Raw genomic sequence first — 21,730 nt, 5'->3', positions numbered from 1 at the left:
CCAGATGTGCTTTTTCTGTCATCAAGTGATCCAGCCCAATCACTGTCAGTGAAACCAACAAGATTGTTGCCATTCTCCTTTTTGTATAAAATGCCTTGCTTCTTGGTGCCTTGCAGGTAGCGAAGAACTCTTTTTGCTGCTGCATAATGCAGCTTGCTAGGCTGATTCATGAACCTTGATATAAGGCTGACTGAATGAACAATATCTGGCCTTGTATTTGTGAGATAAATCAAAGAACCAACAAGGCTTCGATACGTCTTTGCATCTGCCTTTTCCGTTGCATCTTCTTGTTGCAATTTCTCATTAGAAGACATAGGTGTGGACACTGGTTTACATGCTGCCATGTGAAATTTTTTAAGCAAATCTTCAATGTACTTTTCTTGGCAAATAAAAACTTCACCTGTGGACTGTCGCACTTGAAAACCAAGAAAGTATTTCATCAAACCCAAATCAGTCATCTCAAATTCTTTCATCATGGCCTTTTTAAAATCCTCAACCATCTTCCTATTTGTGCCCATATAGATCAAATCATCAACATATAAGCAAATTACTAGAAAATCTCTAGTACCTTCACGCTTGACATAAAGTGATGGCTCACATATGCTTCTTTGAAAACCATTTTGGCGAAAGTAGCCATCAATTTTGCTATTCCAAGCTCTTGGAGCTTGCTTTAGGCCATACAATGCCTTACAAAGTCGATAGACTTTGTCTTCTTTGCCTTTCTTCATGTATCCCTTCGGTTGCTCTATGTACACTTCTTCTTCTAAGTCACCATTTAAAAATGCTGACTTAACATCAAGCTGAAATACTTCAAGCTCCATTTGTGCAGCAAGAGCTAAGAAAGTTCTAATAGTTTCCATGCGAACAACGGGTGCAAATGTTTCATGGAAATCTACTCCAGGCTGTTGCGAATAGCCTTTTGCAACCAAACGTGCCTTATGCTTTTGAATTGAGCCATCTTCATTGTACTTAGTTTTGTAAATCCATTTTAAGCCAATCACATCTCTTCCATTAGGCAAGTCCACAAGCTCCCATGTCTGATTCTTCTCAATGCTAGCAATTTCTTCATCCATGGCTTTTGCCCACACATTCTCCTTTGCAGCATCTTCAAAGGTTTGTGGCTCACTAGCAAATAATGCAAATTCACAAGATTGATATATATCTGACAATGAGCGAAACTTCCTTGGAGGGCTGTTTGAATCATAAGTATCTGCATTTGGCAAGACCGTGCTTGAAGATCTAGTTGGAGATGATGTTGCTCTTGGGGCTTCTTCAGAATTCATGCTTGGAAGTGAATTAGACTTGTCTTGAAAATCAAGAGAAGCAGGAACTTCCAAGTTTTTGCTTTCTTGGACATTTTCCTCCCATTGCCATGCCGCCAACTCATCAAAAATAACATCTCTTGCAATCACCAACTTGTTTGTCTTGGGATTCAAAAGGCGAAATCCCTTAGACTCATCACTATAGCCAATGAAGATATACTTTTCCCCCTTTTCATCAAACTTCTCTCTTTCTTGTGAGGGAATATGAGCATATGCTATGCAGCCAAAGACTTTAAGCTGATTCACCATAGGTTTTCGCTTATGCCAGGCTTCAAATGGAGTCTTGTTTCTAACTGCTTTTGTTGGAGAGCGATTGAGAATATATGCTGCTGTGTTGACAGCTTCTGCCCATAGCATGTTGGGTAATCCCTTGCCCTTGAGCATGCTTCTAGCCATTTCTTCAATTGTTCGATTCTTCCGTTCAGCTACTCCGTTTTGTTGAGGAGTTCTTCGAACTGTGAGCTGCCTTTGAATGCCATTTTCTTTACAATATTGCATAAATGGCTTATAGATAAACTCCCCACCACGGTCAGTTCTCAAGATCTTCATTTGATGACCACTTTGCCTTTCAACAAGAGCTTTAAACTGAAGAAAAAATGAGAATGCTTCTGACTTTTGATCAAGAAAATAAATCCACATCATCCTTGTATAATCATCAACAAACAAAAGAAAATATCTTTTGTTGCTCAATGATGGAGTTCTAGTTGGCCCACATATGTCTGCATGCACAAGCTCTAAAGGAGCACGAGCTCTCCAGGCTGTCTTTGGAAATGGAAGACGATGCATCTTGCCATATATACAACCTTCACAAACGTTGTCATTTTTCTGAATTGAAGGAAGACCAACCACCATATTTCTTTGCTTCAGCAATTGAAGGCCTTGATAGTTCAAATGGCCATATCTTAGATGCCAAAGATGAGACTCATCAACAACCTCACTTTTCAAAGAAATTTTCTCATGTAATGGCATGCTAAGAGGGAAAACATTATTTTGTGACATTCCAACCTTTGCCACTGTCAATTTGTTTTTCTTATCATACACAGTACACACACCATCATCAAAGTATAAAGAATAACCTTTTCTAAGCAATTGACCAACACTAAGAAGGTTTTGTGATAAGCTTGGCACATAAAGAACATCATGAATAAATTTTTGGTTACCTTCTTCAGTATGGACAGCAATGGTTCCTTTTCCTTCAACTTTCTTTAGCTTCCCATCTCCAAGCTTTACTACAGAAGTATAGCTCCGATCAAGTTCCACAAAAGACTTGGAATTCATTGTCATATGACTGCTGCATCCACTATCCAGAAACCATGTATCTTGTGTTTCATGTAGAGCATTCAAGCAAGAATAAAATAACTGATTTTCTTGACTATCTTTTACAAAATTGGCATCATTTTTCTCTTGTTTATCTTGGTACCAGCAATCTCTTTTAGAGTGATTAGGAATTTTGCATCTAGTGCATCTAAAACGACATTCCCTTGACTCATGACCAGGTTTCTTGCAAATAAAACATTGACCACTAGAGGTACCTGGTTTTTGCTGGTATTTTTCTCCATTCCTTCCTCGTCCTCTGTTCTGCCCTTCTTTGAAGTTGCCTCGACCTTTTCCATACTGACCCTTCTTTTGGTAATTGCCTCCTCTTTTCCCTTGTTCTTCTTTGGAAAATTCATTATGAGAAACATTCAGCTTTGATTGAAATGCTTGCTCCAATGGCTGGCTTGAAAATCTGCTCATCCTTCCTTCATGTGCTTCAAGAGACCCCATCAATTCATACATGGTAAGAACTGATAGATCTTTGGATTCTTCTATTGCTGCTACTACATGATCAAATTTTTGAGGCAAACTCCGGAGTATCTTCTCAACAAGTTTCTGCTCTTGAATAGTATCTCCATAGCTCTTGATTTGATTAACAATCTCAGCAACTCTTGAATTGAAATCTTTGACAGATTCTGTTTCTTTCATTGTCAAATTATCAAAGTCTCTCCACAAATTTTGAAGCTTAACGGAGATAGCTTTTTTTGAGCCTTGAAACTCCTTTTGCAGAATCTCCCATGCATCTTTTGCCTTTTTAACACCAAAGATTCTAGGATAGATAGACTTGCTTACCCCATGATGAATGATCCTCAAGGCAGTAGCATTTTTCTTCAATTTCTCCTTGTACTCCTTTTGATTTTCATCAGTCCAGGAAGAATTCCCAGTTCCAGGTGGGTCTTGGAAACCATCTTCAATCAAATCCCATAGATCTTGGGAAATGAAAATGGTCATCAATTGAGAGCTCCAGTAGTCATAGTGTTCTCCATTGAAAATAGGAACCTGGTTTGTTGAATAAGAAAACAAGACATCTCCAGATTTGGCATCCATGGAGATTAACTAAAGAGAGGTTTAAAGTTGGGTGAACAAAGAAAAATCAGGTGCTGTATAGGCTGAATAGGCTGGCTCTGATACCAAAATTTGTTGGCATATGCGGAACTTTTACTAAAAAATAGCAATGGATTACAAGGCTTTTTTTATTTTGTGATGCAGAGCTGCTGCTCCTGCACAATGCTAGGCAAATTTTTCTGATCTGCATAAACCAGTACAATAGCACTTATTTATACTTGAAAGAGCCTTCTAGACTTCTAGATACAAGTAACTGACCCTTAGGAACACAGAACACCAACATACCTGAAATACTAACAGCCATCATCTAGAAATTTCTTTATTAAAATTACAAATTAATTCTAACAGAGAGGGGGGGGGGGGGGGCTGGTTGGGACCCATCAAAACATTTCCATGAGAGATAATATTTATAGCCTTCTAAAATGGAAATATCATAAGCAACGGGTATTTTTATAGCAAACAATTCTCTTTTTTAATGAAATGTGACTTGAAGGGGAAAGGAAGCTACACCGTCTCCAACCATAATGGTGTGCCCACCGGAAGGCAATAGTCTATTACTAGCATAGTCTACAATGCTCAAGCTCTTGCAACCATTGAACACAAAATTAACCACTTCTCTCCCTCCAGCTGCCACGAAAATCCTCTTGAAACCGATCAACTGCTTAAAATGAGTTCCAATAATACCATCTGGGGGCTTGGAATAAACCAACACAACTTCACTCCCATCTCTTTTGCCCACATTCTTGACTTCAATGTTTAACTTGAAATACTCGCCGCATTGCAAGTCGTTTAATAAAATTGCAGGGCAAGTAGGCTTGGTCTTGTTAGCCATATAATTTAGATCGTGGCAGTGTGTATGTCTCCCCAATTTTACGGGCAAAGTGTGTAAGGCTTGTATGGTGGTGTAATTGAATTTTGTGTAGCTGAGACCAAAACCGAATGGGAAGACTGTGGAGCCATTGAAGAATTTGTAAGTTCGCCCTGGGTAGCCTTTGCTATCATCTGGCCTGAATTGCATGGATGTTAGGGGTATCTTATTAACATAATTGGCTTCATACCACGTGACTGGTAATCTTCCACCTGCAACATAATATATACATGCATGTAATGTATTCTTAATGACAGAGTATAATTAATATCGAAATATCTCTCAAAAAAAAATAAATAATAATAACGAAATAATTGTCCTGAATTATTTTGTTATATTTAACGAAATTTGAAAGGAGTGAAAAGGAAGATACAACTTGTTGCAATCTAAAGGGACGGCGTAAAAAAATTGACGATCATGATTAGCCTACATTGACTATATGTTTCACTATTTTTTTTTTCCTGGGAGAGAGATAGATGCTAAGAATAAAAAAAGATGTGGGATTTGAACCACTGAGAAGAAACATCACAGAGAGGATGTTATTATTAGTTGGTTATTACTCATACCCCTATGATTCAAGAATTGTAATATGCGTGTCATATTTTGTTCTTTAAAAAAAAAAAAAACTTTTGTTACTTTATAGAGGGGAAAAAAGGCCGTGGTGTAGACTTTGATTGGTAAAGCATAAATTAAAACACTCAGAATGTGATGTTTTATTAGCTTAAAGAATAAAGTATTAATTAACGTAGAATGTTTACCGGGATTGTATAGGCCAAAAACAACATCTGCAATGGCACGACCACCTTCCTCTCCAGGATATCCAACCCATAGGATGGCTTTGATTTTGGGGTTATTCTTGGCAAAAGAGATATCCACACCTCCTGCACACATGACTACAAGAATAACTGGGCCCTTTGCTGCATTGGCAACTTGGTTGATAAGCTCACTCTGGTTTCCTGGTAGTAGGAGATCCACCCTGTCTAATTTCTCTACCTCAACTGTTAAATCTAACCCTACCAAAATTATTGTGGCATCAGCTATCTTTGCAGATTCCACAGCTTGGGGTATTAAGCTTGTTTTATTGCATGCAATGTCACCACATCCCGCTGCATAATTTACCTTTCCATATGTTGAAAAGCCATCAATAGGAGAGGTGTAATGGCATGGACTACCAGGATGTTTTGATTCAAATGCATAATTTCCAAGCATCGCAATGGTAGCATTGGCATGTGGTCCAACAACTGCTAGATTTTTGAACATGCCTGTACTTAAAGGCAAAGTTCCACCTTCATTTTTCAGAAGAGTAATTCCTTCTTTTGCTGCTCGTGTGGCTAACTCAATGCTTTTGTTGGTGCATATGTCGTTTTTTCCAAGAGATTTGTATGCTGGGATTCCATCAAAAAAACCTGTTCTAAAAAGCACAATATAAAGGTTTTCTAGTGCCTTGTCTATATCTGACTCTCTAACCTTTGATTGGTTCACTGCATTTCCAGTGTACTTGGGGTAGGACTTTCCACAATCCAAATCCATCCCTGAATCAAATATAATTTAGAACTTGGTCAACTAGAAATCAATAACGACAATTCTTAAGCAAAAGGGAAATTTATATATTATGTAAAAGGTCACAATTGACCAACCTGCTCTTAGTGTTTGTGCAATAGCATCCTCATATGTATCGTTAAGAAAATTGTGACCGGTCACCATTACGCTCACGGAATCACAATCTGAAACTATATATCTGGATTAAAGAATATAATGTTCAGTATTATTGTAATAATAAAATATAAATCAAGGTCTATCACTAATAATGAGCTGATTAAGAGTTTAAATTGTACCCATGAAGATCCCATTCTTGTCTAAGTGTTTGCTTCAAGAGGTTTGGATCAGCACAACTAGGTATCCCATTAACGCGGTTATAAGAGCACATAATACCGCTAACATCACCATCTTTAACACACATTTCAAAAGGCGGATTGAATGTCTCTTCCATATCTTGCTCCGTCACCTTCATTTTTTTTTTTTTTTAATAAAAAAGATAGAATTAGAACAGTAAAGAAAGTCTCTTCCATGTATTTATTTTAAGAGTATTGCTAGAATTATTAAAAATTTTATTGCATAAGAGCATCAGCACTGGGACTTTCATATGCCATATCTAAAGAAATTTTGACATTTCAAGCCTAAAAAGGTCAGCATCTGGAATTGTAAAACTGAAGAATTGTAAAAAAATTTAGAATTGTGCTACAGTGCCATGCTACATGTAGAATGGCACTGTAGCACTATTGTATAAATTTAAATAGTATTTTATTCTCAACTATCTCTCTCAACTCCGGAATGCTCTCTATCTTTCTCAACTCTCTCTTCCTTCTCTCTCATCTGCTCTCTCCTCTCTTCAAACCCAAACAGCATTCTCCTTCCAACATCAACATCACGCATCACAGTAGTTCACTTTTTTCTGATGGGTTGCGATCCAGGTCGTGGTTTCTTTTTTTTTTTTTTTTTTTTTTTTTTTTTTTTTTTTTTTTGCTTAAAGGAAGAGGTGGATATGGCTAGGTTTCTGGGTTGATCAGATTGGTGATGGGTTTGGTGGAGATCGGCGTGGGTCACTGGGTTTGGTGGAGATTGGCGCGCTTCTGTTGCCTTCTATTCCTGGAAAAGCCAAAATCTTACTGTCGAATTTATTAGCTTCGCCGCTTCGTATCACGAAAGGTTTGCCCCACCCAAAATCGTTATCGTACATCGGAAATCTTGGCGAACTTCCCATCATTATCATTGCACCGTCGAAATTCCCCAACGAAAAAAGCCTCGGTTCTCTCTCCCAGTCCTTGACTCTGTGACCCACCGTTTCGTTATCGTGCGCCACTACGTTTTTGTGTAGGCTCACTGGGTTTGGTGGAGATCGGCATGGGTTCAGTGTTGTTGGGTTTCTGGTTTTTTGTTGTGACATTGGGTTTTTTTTTTTTTTTTTTTTTTTTTTTTTTTGAGTTTTTGTTTCGGTGGGATTTTGGTGGGCAATGGGCAGTGGTGGCGTGGTGGGCATGGTGGAGGCGCGGTGGTGGTGACTGGGCAGTGGAGGCGCGGTGATAGAGGTTGAGGGAAGGGGAGGAGAAAATTGGGAAAAAACAAAAAATGGAAAAATATATTTTATTGTGTAGGTATATTATTTTAATGAGTAGAATAGAAAAATAGAAGTTGGAATGCTAGATGTATTGTAAAATAGTATTGTATAATTAATAAAGTAGTTTTTTGGGATGGTAAAATGGGATAAGATGGCATTTCGGGTTGTGGATGCTCTAAGTATGACATGCCAACATTTCAACACAACATAAAAAAATAATTAAAATATGCAGTTATTATGTTTTTAATTAATGAAACACCAATCATATTTGTTGTCATATCAATTTATGAGTCTTTTGTAATAAATTGATAAGCATTCACATTAATTTGGCTAAAATAACATAAACCTCCTATATTTTTGGCCAATAAGTCCAAAAAATATAAATATAAATATAAATATATATATATATATATATTCACATCAGATCATGTATTTATTATGCAAAATAAGATTTTGCTAGTGTTTGCCCAAATTTGGGAGGATTGGTATCTAATGTAAAACATTATATTTATTTTTTATCATTTCTTTTCTCTACCTGAGGGTAAAAAAAAAAAAAAAAGTGAATGTTAGTTGTTGTGTATAATGAGAGAGACATTAAAAATAATAAAGAAAAATTGATATTTTAATGAAATAGAATATAGAATAGATATATATGAGTGTTTTGAAAAGTGGTTAGTTAAAAATAGAAAAAGTAAGTTCTTATTCTATATGGACAGTAAATTTGCATAAATAAATATGAAATGGTACATAGATGTTACCTTACCCTAGCATCGAAATGGTAGCGATCAACTCCTTTCCAATTTTCAACATCATATGCAGTAAAGTGCTTGCAACATGCCGAAACTTTGAGTGGTCTACTACTCAAATCTATATAGTTCTCTGTTCCTTGAACATCCTGTAGACCTCTCACGTAATTAACAGCATAGATGCCAACAAGGAAAGGATCTTCACCAGGTGCCTCAGCAATTCTTCCCCATCTAGGATCCCTGGCAATGTTAATGGTTGGACTCCAAAATGTTAATCCAGCCCGCCCAAGATTGTACATTGCTCGTGCTTCTGTTGAAACAGCCTACAAATTTCATTTCAATATGTGTACTTAAAAGTTAAAACTTACCATTCTCAAGCTAAATAATTTTTTTCATTTATAATTTAGTCAACAGCTAGAACTGATAATATGTACAAAAATGTAAAACATGTAGTATCTTTTGAACTCCAATGAACCAAAATTGGAAAACCCTTAGCAAAATGGGGACAAATTCTAGTTGAATGGACAGGTTTTTTTTTTTTTTTTTTGGAAAGAAATGACACTTTAGCCTCTAAATTATTCTCCATTATACATATTTAACTTCTAAAGGGGCGGTGCTAGGTAGTGTCAAGGGGTTCAAATGAACCCCTTGAGCTAGCCAAATTTGAATACTCTGAACTAAAATAAGCTTGAATATGATATTCTTAACAATATCTTGATCTTTTTAAACACAAGAAAAACCCAACAACAAACCAATTTTATCTAAAATCTATGGAAAAAAAAAAAGTAAACTCAACAACAAAAGTAAAAAAAATTTCATCTTAAATCTCAAAAAGAGCTCATTTAGATCTTAACAAATTTGAAACAAACAAATAGATAAAAATTTATTGTATTACGATCTCACTTACAATTCACTTAAAAACAATAATTAATATATGTATTGTATTTAGAAATAATATAAGATTTCCAAGATTTTATCTTAGTAATAATTAATATGCTCATTGTATTAAGAAATACTAAGCCAAATGAGCTTATAATTTATCTATTATGAGAAATGCTATGTTTACAATATTTTCGTAACATCTTCACAATAAATCCTAAGTGATAGATTTTTACTTGCTATTAATGATGAGCAAAAAATAATTTTAGTAGTTAGTTTAAATTAAAACCAATAACAATTTATCACCTAAAATTTGTTGTAAAAATGATGTGAAAATATTGTAGATGTAGTAGCATTTATCTTTTTTTTTTTTTTTTCTTTCTAGTATTACAGACAAATTTATAAAAAGAAAACCACATAAATCGTAATATTCATTTTCTTACTAACCCTTATATTCAAAAGGAACAAAGTTTCTTTCCAAACTAGTTTGGAGAGAAACATTTCAAATTCTTTATATATTTTTATATGAAATGTGAATTTTGAAAATTTAATTTTTTTGAATTGCATGTCCTTACTATATTCTTCACACTTGCAAAAATTCAAGAAAATAAAAAATTAATTGTTATGTCATTAAATAAATATTGAAATTTCAAGTTTTTGTAATATAAAATTATATATATATAAAAAATAAGTTTGTTGATCAAATAGTACATAACATCCGATTTGAAAGAAATTTGATATGCATGTTAAGAACATAAAAAATATGAAATTCAAGGATTAAATTTTCAAAATTTACACCAAAAAATAGATATATAATAGTTTAAAGAGTTTCTTCCTAATTTAGCTCGGACTATAAAAAGAATCCTAGACACACCTGAACTATGAGAATGCATGAATATTATCAATGTAACATTCTGCATCCAATTGTCCCAACTATCTTCTTGCCAGATTAGAACCTGGTATAATACTTAAGATATTGCACGGGGTGCAATAATAATGAATGTTTAAAATTAAAAGTTGTAAAAAGTAATTTTCAACCTCAACTATCAAATAAAAATATATATTAAAAAGAAGTAAAAAATAAAAAATTGTGAAGGAAATTGTGTAATTGCACGGTGCAATTACTGCCTGATCGGAAATTACAGTCATGCACAACCCACTTGACTGGTGCTTATGTGGAACCCACTAACCCCATATGAAATGACCGAAAGGCCCTTCTTTCTTGAACTACACCAAACCCAGAAAATGAAGAACAAAAACGCAGATAACGAAAAACATGAGATTAAGTAAACAACAATCCAAGTTTTCTTTAACACAAGTAAAACAAATCCATCAAACTTTTTTGTTAAACCAAATAAAAAAAAAAAAAAAAAAAAAACTGATCCCTCCACCAGCCAAATGCAAATCAATATTACTCAACGAAAAAAAAAAAAAAAAATTAGGTTCCAAAATCCACACCATAAACCCCAAAATCACTTCACAGTAAACCATGAACACAAAAAATTCCAGAAAGTCAATTCATTTGAATGACACATGCCTCCTTCTATATCACCCACCAAACTCAAAAACCGATCCACTTCAACCATGAACATTCTAATCCAAATGGTACTTGGGCCAAATTCAGACACAAAGCCATCCCGATTCACCAAACCCACACCCAATTCAACTATCTGTTTCGTTGGTGGCCAGATCTGAAAGATCACGCCGAGATAGCTCGATCTGGGTTCACCCATTTTGCCTCTTTAGAACAAGCAGCGGCTGCAGTTAGCTGTAACGTCGGACCAGCGGGTGGGCGTGGAACTTGGAAGAGACATCTTTAGTGAATTTGAACTCACTGATTGCGACCTAGAGCTTGCCCCGCTGCGTGATTGGACAGTGGTGGGTTTATGGTTTCTGGGCTTCTTGATGACAGACGGAAATGAGGAGCTGCTTGTGGGTTATATATGGCATATAGGTTGTTTATCTAAGTGGGTTTGTTGTTTCATCTCTCCGTGTTGCTGTTTGTTTCTGGGTTGTAAATTTGTGGGTTTGATGTTCATCTCTGTGGGTTTGATTTTAATATCTGGGTCTTGTTCTTCATTTCCAGGGTTTGGTGTAGCTCATGAAAGAGGAGGCATTTGGGTCATTTCAAATGGGGTTAGTGGCTTCCACTTAAGCACCACCCAGTTGAGTCTCGACCAAACTTAACCGGTAAATAGACGGAGGGTGGAAAGTGTACTGTCTATCTAGAATAAATTTTTCTAAGAGAACAGTAAGTATTTTCTTAATAAGGAAAAGAGAATGAGGTTATAATTTATTATTTTCCCCCTCTTCTTCATTCAATTGATTTTCTTTTTATTTGACTGATTGTTTACTACATCAATTATATGGATATCTTTTTCAAATTTGAATGGCATCCCTTATATTTGTCCATCATGCACCCACCTGAATACATACTAGAAAACAACCTTAAAGAATACAAGGAAACTACTCCAAAGCATTAAATTTTACACTTGTCCATTATGCACCCACCTATGCAAGAAGATGAAAGTAAAAGACACAAATTTAAAATACATAGGAAATAACAAGAAGCAAGGAAAATACAATACAAAGCATTAACTTTTTTTTTTTTAACATATTATTATTAAGAGAAGAGACATTCATGATTCACCTGACCAATTTCTTTCCAGAGTGACTCGTTGAATGAAGCTGTTGTGAGAATGACAGTGGGAAAGCTGGTTGCATGAGGAACTAGATCATCAAAGATGGTTCCTTTACCAAAATTGGCCACACCATGGAGAGCCTCAGACCACCACTCATACTTAGGCAGCGCCAATCTAGGCACCCCTTCAGCACTATTTCCTAGCTGTGCTATCTTTTCAGGTAGTGTCATTTGTCTCACGAGATCTTTCGCCCTAACACTGTAGGGAAGCTTTGAGTCACAAAATGCGAATCTTGACATGTCCAGATTGAGTTTGGCATATCTGGAAGGATCACATACATAAGCGAAGTCACTGCCAGTTGGGGTGAGATCATCAGGTCTAATTTTTGAGACTTCTTTTCTCACATCTGTACTAATCACAAAGGAAGCAATAGTGAAAGAGATACAAAGAAGAAAAAAAAGATTATTAGCCATGGCTTGTCTTGTGTGAGCAAGAGGTAAAGTTGCAACTTACATACACATGGAGGCTTTTATAAGGGATTCAATATCAATAACCCATATTGATTGGGCTTGTTTGTTAGAAGTGGTCAATGGTAAGTGTTGCACTACAAATTTTTGCCTACCATTTTTTACATGAACCAACTACTTTTTCTTCACATCACTCGCATAATTTTAACAAGTGGTGAAATTTGGTATATTTGTGGTATTGTTGAAAAAATAAAATTACCAATTTTATTAAAAAAAAATTACAAATTGGGGGTGATAATTAAAGAATGAAATTGATGTTATTTCTTTTTTTTTGAAAGAGATGTCATTTCAACATTATAAAGAATAGTGTATAAATCAAATATATATATATATATATATTAATTGGTGACACATTATATTGTAAAAATGACGTAGTTAAAAAAAAAAAAAAAAAAAAAGTCCTTAAATAAGATATGTTTGAATGAGTCACATCTTAGTGTTATAAAAAGAAAGTAAAATTATTATTTCACTGATGACTTTACATTTTTATCATAAAAAATCCCAAAAATTCTTGTCACTTATGAGTTATGATGCCAACTTAGCATAATGCTATTATCTCGTTAATATCACATTTCGTTTGTCTAAATCTGCTTTATCAAAAATTCATGTCACTCGGTTTCTCAAAAAAAAATAAAAAATTTCATGTCACTTGTGATGCCAACTTAGCATAATGCTATTATCTCCGTGATTGTTATGTTCATTTTTTTGTTTTTTTGGGGGGATATCTAATAATCAAATACCTGTTTTTTCTTAAGATAATATAAGTCACATTCAAAATCCTCCCATGAACTTCGGTTTAAATATTCAAAGGGGATCTTAAATGGGAGAAGTTATAAGATTTACATAGTGGACAAGTGATGTGGTCTACCATTCAACTAAAAAACTTTCATTTGTTTAAAATTGTTAGAAAATTTTTTTAAACAAAAATTAATTACTGACTCATCAATTTTAAACAAGTAGAAATTTTTTAGTGGAATGGTGGACAAGTGACGTGGTCCACTAGAGAACTCTATAATTTCTCCTTAAATGGGAGGAGTTGCCACACCCAACAAATTTACCTTTAAACCAAATGTCCAAATCCACCTCCTATGCCGAAGTTGAAGCCATTTCCATGACATTGGTCTTCACATTTCTTAGTGTGCATTTGGCATAGTTTATTCAGTATCTATACTATCATTTAAAAGACTTTCTTTGTTTGAGATTCTCATTTATTTTTTGTTCAAAAATGCCCATATATCCTTATGTTTAAGTAAAGACAAAACTAAAGGACAATCCGGTAAAAATACAACTTTAATTCCTACTAAAACATTGCCTAAAAAATAGGACCATTCTCCTGTAGATTTTTAAATTGTTTTATCCAATTATAAATTAGATTCTCAAAATAAAAATTATATATGTAATAAAAAAAATAAAAACACAGATTTTTTTTTACTACAAAATAAGATCACAAAAAAAAAAAAAAGCTTCATCGCATGCGCAAAGTGTATATGATGAGGTTAGTTTTAGTAATTTTCTAGGGTAAAGTGAAAAACACACTCTTGAAATTTGAGTGTTTTTGAATTTTATATCCCAAAGTTTTAGAATTTGTATTTTACACTCTAAAATTATATTGTATTTGGATTATTAGCCCTTTCGTTTGTTTTTTGCTAACGTACTTGTTAAGTGTCACATCGGTTTATGACATGCATTAGTCGACCCAATCAAATTGTAACATGTGGATTCTATATTACATGTAAGAAAATAATTAGGCTTTTATGTAAAAAAAAATTAAAATAAATCCTTAATCAAATTAAATAAAACAATTAAATTAACTTAATTTTTTTTATTTTCAGTATTTTTTCCTTCTTCCACAAAGAACATGTTTGATTGCCTTTTTAGTTGTTAAAAAATAAAAAATAAAAAATAAAATCTTAGCAAACAACCTCTTCTTTCTATTTTTAAAGAAAATGCAGGAAAACTTATTGGATTGACTGATCTCTATGAATTATATATATATATATATATATATGGACAAAACTTATGTATAGTACTTTAGGTGCTGTTCCTTAGGTTTCCCCTTTTATGATTCAGCCATGTAGTTACTTAACTAAAAAATACACTTCCATCTCATGAGAAAAAATTCACATGGCAGAATCTTAAAAAGTGAACCTAATGAATAGCACCTAAGTATTGTACCTAAGTCTTGCTCATATATATATATATATATATATATATATATATATTAGCGAGTGGTCAGAAGTTTTTCCATTTTTTTTGAAAAAAAGGTTAATAATTTGCATTCATTATAATTTGAGATTACTACATTTTTCAATCACAAAAATACCTAAAGGTGTGATAAAAAATTATTTTATCCAAAACGCATAACACTCATCACACCCCCTAGATGTTTTTGTGATTGGAAAATGTAGTAATCTCAAATTATAATGAATACAAATTATTAACTTTTACAAAAAATAAAATAAAATAAATAAATAGAAGAGTCTCTGAGCATGCGAATGAAAAACTAGTATTAAACTTACCATCATTAACATTAGATTTTATATGACTTGGTCCAGCCTCAAAGTCATTTGCCATTGTAATTTGATAGCTTGGAGGGAGATCTAAATTTAATATTATAAATATTAAGTTAATATCTTTTTCTACATTGACATACAACTAACATGCCAAAAAGTATAGATTTTCTCAAAATAATAAGATTACAAGCAATAAAGAATGTTTAAAGATACAAAACTATAATCTCACCACTGGCTTCTTACATAGCCCTATGCTCAATTGGTATATTGTGTGCCAAGTTACGGATATGTGTAAGCTGACGACTTCGTCTAGCCTCGTGATTAGGTGGTATTAGTAATGGGTTTGTTGATGTTGAATTAGAATGCACAACATCTTCTTCATTTAAATTTGCTGGGCTTCCCACTAAAATGTGATCACCACCCAGGTTTGTTATCTTTGTCTTGAGTAATTGGCACAATGTCTTGCCAATCGAATATTTCTGCTTTCATTGTCTTCTCAGGTGAGCATAATCTCCATCGTTCTAGACGACGTTCTACGTCATTGGTATTCACCATCGCTGTATTTTGCGAACTCATTTCTACATAAAATTAAATTAAATTTATAGTAGTTGTTAGGACATATGTGGATCATGTTAAGAACATATGTCATTTAGAATTGGTAATCCTTTGACAAAATGCGTTTTACTTGTAATTAGGTAGATATAGGATGTGTTTAATATTTTAAAGAACAAGAGTTCAAGTTCAAGTCCAAGTATTGAAGTCATGCAAATATGTCCAAGAATGAAGTGAAGAAGTGCTGTCATTTAAAGCTCGACAGATAGCTCAACAAATGTATCTATCGAGATTTAAAAGGTGAAGTCTGACAGATAATCTCTCGACAGCTATATCTAACGAGAATTACAATTTTTTTTTTTTTTTTTGCTATAAAATAGGACCACTAAGTGTGTGTTTGGGTTCGCATTTGCTGCATTGCGTTTCAGTTTCTACGTTTTCTCCTTTTTTTTTTTCTTTTTTTTTTACGCATTTTCCCCCTCACAAGCGGCTACTGTTTATGTACTGTACATGAACAGTAGCCGCAACATTTGACCAGTTTACGTGAACAGTGCATCCGTGCACTGTTCACGGACCCACAAATTTCATTTTTTATCAATTTTTTCATTAAAAATGGGTCCCACGGTACTATTTACACATTTAAAAATTATTTTGTTACAGTGTTTTCAGTTTTCAGTTTTCAGTTTCAGCAAAATAAGTTCTATCCAAACAGACCCTAAGCCCAACGATTTCACTTTTTTTTCTTCTTCTCATTTTTCCCCCTTTATCAAGACTTAAACATTTATCTCTCTCTCTCTCTCTCTCCTGATTTCCTTTCATCTAAATTCTAATCGCACGTTATTTATTTATTTATTTTTTATTTATTTTGGTTTTTGTTTTTATTTTTTCAAATCTCTTATTCTTTATTTTGAATTATTAAAAAAATGTGATTTTTGATTTACTCCCCTTTTCTTTTTAATGATTTATTTATGTTGGTGTTTGAATTGTTTTCTCTTCACATCTGTGGTGTTTTTTTTTTTTTTTTTTTTCATTTTAGTGAATGTCTTATCTATATTCAAAATAAAAATTACTATGCATGTGGTTTAATTGGATAAAAGAGAGAAACATAGATAAATGAAAAATTATGACACTAAACAAAAGCTTCATCGCACACGCGAAGTGTGTGTGATGAGGCTAATAAGTATTAATTTACTACTCCATCAAAAATGTTACGTACCTTTTCCCAGCTTTAAAGGTAATTGATAAATTTTAAATTTGAGCTCTTTTTAACTTTTGTGTGTAGTAAGTGACTAACTTTTAGGACTAAAAATCTAAAATTTTGGATTAAACAAAAATTGATAACTGTTATTGATTTTTTTTTTTTTTTTTTTTTTTAAGAAGAACACCAAAAAAAACATGGATCTTGCCATACATAAAATTTTATATTTAAGCGTTTATTTACTTTTGTTATGGATGTGTAGTAAATGACTATATTTTAGGATTAAAAAAGTACATTTTTGGATTAAACAAAAAATGGTAACTGCCATACATAAAATTTGAAAAAAAGAAGAAGAACAACAACAACACCAAAAAGGGAATAAAAAAAAAAAATGTGGATATGTATTTATGAAATTTTAGGATCTTTCCAGGAGCATTTCCTTAAACTAAAACAACACAAATTTGTGCTTTTTACTGTAAAAGAGAAAAAAAAAATGGTAGTTACTAAAATTTAAATTTAAGCTCTTTTTAACTTTTTGTTATGAATGTGTAGTACATGGCTAAATTTTAGGATTAAAACACTCCATTTTAGGATTAAACAAAACTTGATAACTGTTATTTAAAAAAAATGATAACGGCTAGAAATAAAATTAAAAAAGAAAAACAAAACCAACAACAACACCAAAAATTAAAAAAAAAAAAGTTGTTGCAAAATTTTAAATTTAAGCTTTTATTTACTTCTTTTATGGATGTGTAGTAAGTGGCTAAATTTTAGGATTAAAAAACTACATTTTAGGATTAAACAAAAAATTATAACGGCCATAAATAAACTTTGTAAAAATGAACAACAACAACAACAACACCAAAAAGAAAAAAGAAAAACGTGGATGTGTAGTTACTAATTAAATTTTTAGCTTTTTGTTATGGATGTGTAGTACATGGCTAAATTTTAAGATTAAAATACTAGATTTTAGGAATAAACAAAATTTGATAATTGTCATAAATAAATTTTTTTTTTTAAAAAAAACAGCAACAACAACACAAAAATTTAAAAATCCTTTTACCATAAAAAATAAAATAAAAATTTATTTGTTAAATTTTAAATTTAAGCTCTTTTTAATTTTTTGTTATGGATGTGTAGTACATGGCTACATTTTAGGATTAAAACACTACATTTTAAATAAAATAAAATTTTAAAAAAACCTGAAACAACACCCAAAAAAAAAAAAAAAAAAACAAATAAACAAACAAACAAACGTGAATCTTGGATGCTTTTCATTTCACAAAAGTAAAAGAGAAAAAAAATACTAACACAAAAAAATGGCAGCCTTTTACTGTAACAAAAATAAATAAAAATTAATAAAATTTTGTACTTTGTTTTTTAATGGATGTGTACTTAGTGTATAAATGTTAGGATTAAAGATAAGTACTAATAATAAAAGGGAATAGATATGGACAAAAAAAATACTAACAGAAAAAATGGCAGTCTTTTATTGTAACAAAAATAAATAAAAACTATTAAAGAGTAACTAGATACGTTTAAAGATAAGTACTAATAATAAAAAGGAATAGATCTGGACTAACAATTTTAACTTAGTAATACTATTATTTAAGCATATTTTATATTTTAGATGGTAGACTCAATCCAATTGGGTGTTGGAAAACATAAATGGCTTCTAATAAAGAGTAACTAGACATGTTTCAATTGGTCTTGCACTCTACCACGCTTATTATTTGGAATTGTAAAATGGACTAGACTAACCTGAGCTTAAATTTTATTGTAACTACAAATTTCTTCATGAAAAAAAAAAAACTATGAAAAATGCAATATAATATATTAGAATTAGCTCTAGTCGGTAACCAAATTTCACTAGCTAACTAGAACTTGAACTTGGCCTTACAAAAAGCCTTACAGAAAGACATGATTTTGTTTTAAAGTGTGTCAAATGAGTCCAGTAAATTTAGTCTAATTTTAAGTAGAAATGAGTTTGGGAAATAAAATTTAGACATTTTCAAAATTATATTTTGGTCACATTGATCTAACAATTCATAACCTAAATTTAAATATATTCTCAAAACTTCTACCTAAAATAATAATTTAATAATTTTAGTAAGTGTAACTTTTTCTCCTATTTTACAAAATCTTACTTGACTAAACTTAGCACATGCTTCCACTTCTACTAAAATTTTATTACAATTGCACATATTATTACAATTCTTACATGTGATTTGTTCAAAATTAGTTCAATTTTTTAAGGTTTTAATACACCCTGTCCATGACATGGAAAAATATATTGCTTAATGTGTATGTATGTGCAATGAATTTAATTTAATTTTATGTAGAAATGAGTTCGCAAAATACAACGATGGTGAATACCGATGATGAAGAATGTCATCGAAAAGATGGAGATAATATGCTTGCCTGAGAAGAAAACGAGAAGACAATGAAAGCAAAAATATTCGATTGGCCAGACGTTATGCCAATTACTCAAGACAAAGACAACAAACTTTGGGTGGTGATCACATTTTAGTGGGAAGCCTAGCAAATATAAATGAAGAAGATGTTGTGCATTCTGATTCAACATCAAGAAACTCATCACTAATACCACCTAATCACGAGGCTGGACAAAGTCGTCGGCTTACACATATCCGTAACTTGGCACGTAATATGCCAGTTGAGCATAGGGATATGCAAGAAGTTAGTGGTGAAATTATAGTTTTGTATCTTTAAACATTCTTCATTGCTTGGAATCTTATTATTTTGAGAAAATCTATACTTTTTGGCATGTTAGTTGTATGTCAATGTAGAGAAAGATACTAACTTAATGTTTATAATATTAAATTTAGGTCTTCCTTCAACTTATCCAATTATAATGGAAAATGACTTTGAGGCTGAATCAAGTCATATAAATTCTGATGTTAATGATGGTAAGTTTTATACTAGCCTCTCACACGCGTGCTCAGAGGCTCCTCTATTTTTTTTTGGTAAAGGTCAATAATTTGCATCCATTATAGTTTAGGATTACTACATTTTCTAATCACAAAAATACCTAGGGGGTGTGATGAGTGTTATGTATTTTGGATGAAATAATTTTTTCATCACACCTCTAGGTATTTTTGTGATTGGAAAATGTAGTAATTTCAAAAAAAAGAAGATGTGTGTGCTCAAAGGCTTGTGTTAGTATAAATATATATTGTTTTGCTTTGTATACACTACTAAGCAATCTTATTAGGAGGTCAAGATATTTGTTTGTGTTCAGGGGAGAACATTCATTTGTTCATCAGATAGATTGTAAAAAGTTAAAATTTTTATTTAATTAATTTAACAGATTTTAAAGATTTTTTTTAAATTTTTTAGTGTTTTAATTTTAGTTAATGACATGAAATAGTTAATAATACATGTCATCATTTAATTGGTCCAACGAGCAAATGTTATGGTTTGATGTGACACTTAGCTAACATGTTAGTGAAAAACTGATAGAGAGGCTATAATTCAAATGGCTTATAATTTTAGGTTGTAAAATTCAAATTTTAAAACTTTAGGATGTACAATTTAAATGCTCCCAAACTTTAGTAATGTGTTTTGCAATTTACTTTTTTTTCTTTATCATGTAAAAATGTGCTGATAAAAAGTGAGGCATAGATAAAAGTTAAAAGCCAAAACAAAAAAATTGAAGCCAAACACACATTTTAGGTTGTGTTTGAGATAGCTTATATTGGGTAACTTCTTTTACTACTATTTATGAGTTTCATTGCATTTTTTGACATTATTTATGGGTTTCATTGTACTATTTCAGCTAATATTTAGCTTTATCTATAATATTTTTAATTTCAACTAAATAAGTTATTCCCAAATAGAATCTACCTCCAAGGCAGTCCCACCACCAACAAAGGCTTCTTCAGCCATAATGACTAAGCTCACCACCGGAGCCAAGGTCTAAGCATGCTACACCCATTTTTTATTATTATTATTTTTTTATGGGAATGCTACATCCATTTTAAGGTGATCCCCACCAACACAGTGCATTATCAATTCAAAGCGATGTTAGATCCATTTGACATTACGTTGGCAGATAGTGCAAGATGGTACCGGGTGAAAATAATGCCAAGGACCATTTAGCCACATGCCTGCCACTGCCAGTAACAAGTTTTGGTCATATTGCAGCAGAAAGAAGACCAGCTAGCCCCCAGTAGTACATGCATGCCCCTAGACCACAAATGCATGCTGTCTTGTTTTGTCATCTTCCAATTCAAAGAGAAGCCAACACTTTTTGTCTAATAGGAAAGCAACACATAATAGTACGATCTGATGAAGGACCCAAAGAAACACAATCAATTAGTAGCTCCCTCATTCTAGCTATATGTAGTGGAAGCTGTTACAGTGTTACCCACCTTCTTCTCTTTTCTCTTTTTCTTTATTAAAAAAAAAAAAAACATTTTTAAAAAAAATTTATCTACAGATAGTAAATTATTCAACTGGCTTGAACAACTTTATTTTCTTATTATCAAGCAGTAACGTTTAGTTAGTATGTAAATATTGTGATAGGAACTTATGGTCCATTTGGATTAAGAGGAGTGGGGTAGGGTAAGCCCAAAATTAACCTATTTTTAGTTAGCTTTACTCTATTTTTTTTCTACTTTTCTTCTCTCCCCCTTAATTCAAACGGGTCCTTAGTATCTTACCAAATCATAACTATTACGTACAATATATAAAAGTAAAATTTCGTAACTATTCAATTTTGAAAATCGTAGTCTCTCACATTGTCCCAATTAAAGAACTTCTACATCTAAAAAAGGATTTTGCTAATGTATGCCCTAAGGGCACATAATAATTTTCATTTTTTGAAAAAAAATTTCTCAGGAATTGAAAAAGTATTGACAGCTTTTTCAATTTCCGAGAAAATATTTTTAAAAATGAATGACTTAATGCGTGTCCTTAGGGCACACGTTAACCGGATCCTTTCAAAAAAGTTAATTGACAAGATAA

The 21,730-nt window shown here is 32.5% G+C and overlaps 1 protein-coding gene across 1 annotated transcript; it reads right to left on the bottom strand.

Moving 5' to 3' along the window:
* Positions 1–4,092: 4,092 nt before the first annotated feature.
* Positions 4,093–12,537, bottom strand: LOC115981788 (beta-xylosidase/alpha-L-arabinofuranosidase 1-like). The gene is made up of 6 exons (XM_031104139.1): positions 11,963–12,537; positions 8,451–8,756; positions 6,408–6,577; positions 6,210–6,310; positions 5,331–6,104; positions 4,093–4,784 (listed from the first exon to the last, which is right to left on the bottom strand). The coding sequence occupies exons 1-6, from the start codon at positions 12,425–12,427 to the stop codon at positions 4,177–4,179; spliced, it is 2,424 nt and encodes an 807-aa protein (XP_030959999.1). The 5' UTR covers positions 12,428–12,537; the 3' UTR covers positions 4,093–4,176.
* Between the last annotated feature and the right edge of the window lie 9,193 nt (positions 12,538–21,730).

Source organism: Quercus lobata, chromosome 3, assembly GCF_001633185.2.
Source record: "Quercus lobata isolate SW786 chromosome 3, ValleyOak3.0 Primary Assembly, whole genome shotgun sequence".
NCBI classification, from domain to species: Eukaryota; Viridiplantae; Streptophyta; class Magnoliopsida; order Fagales; family Fagaceae; genus Quercus; species Quercus lobata.
This window is presented reverse-complemented; position numbering and strand designations above follow the sequence as displayed.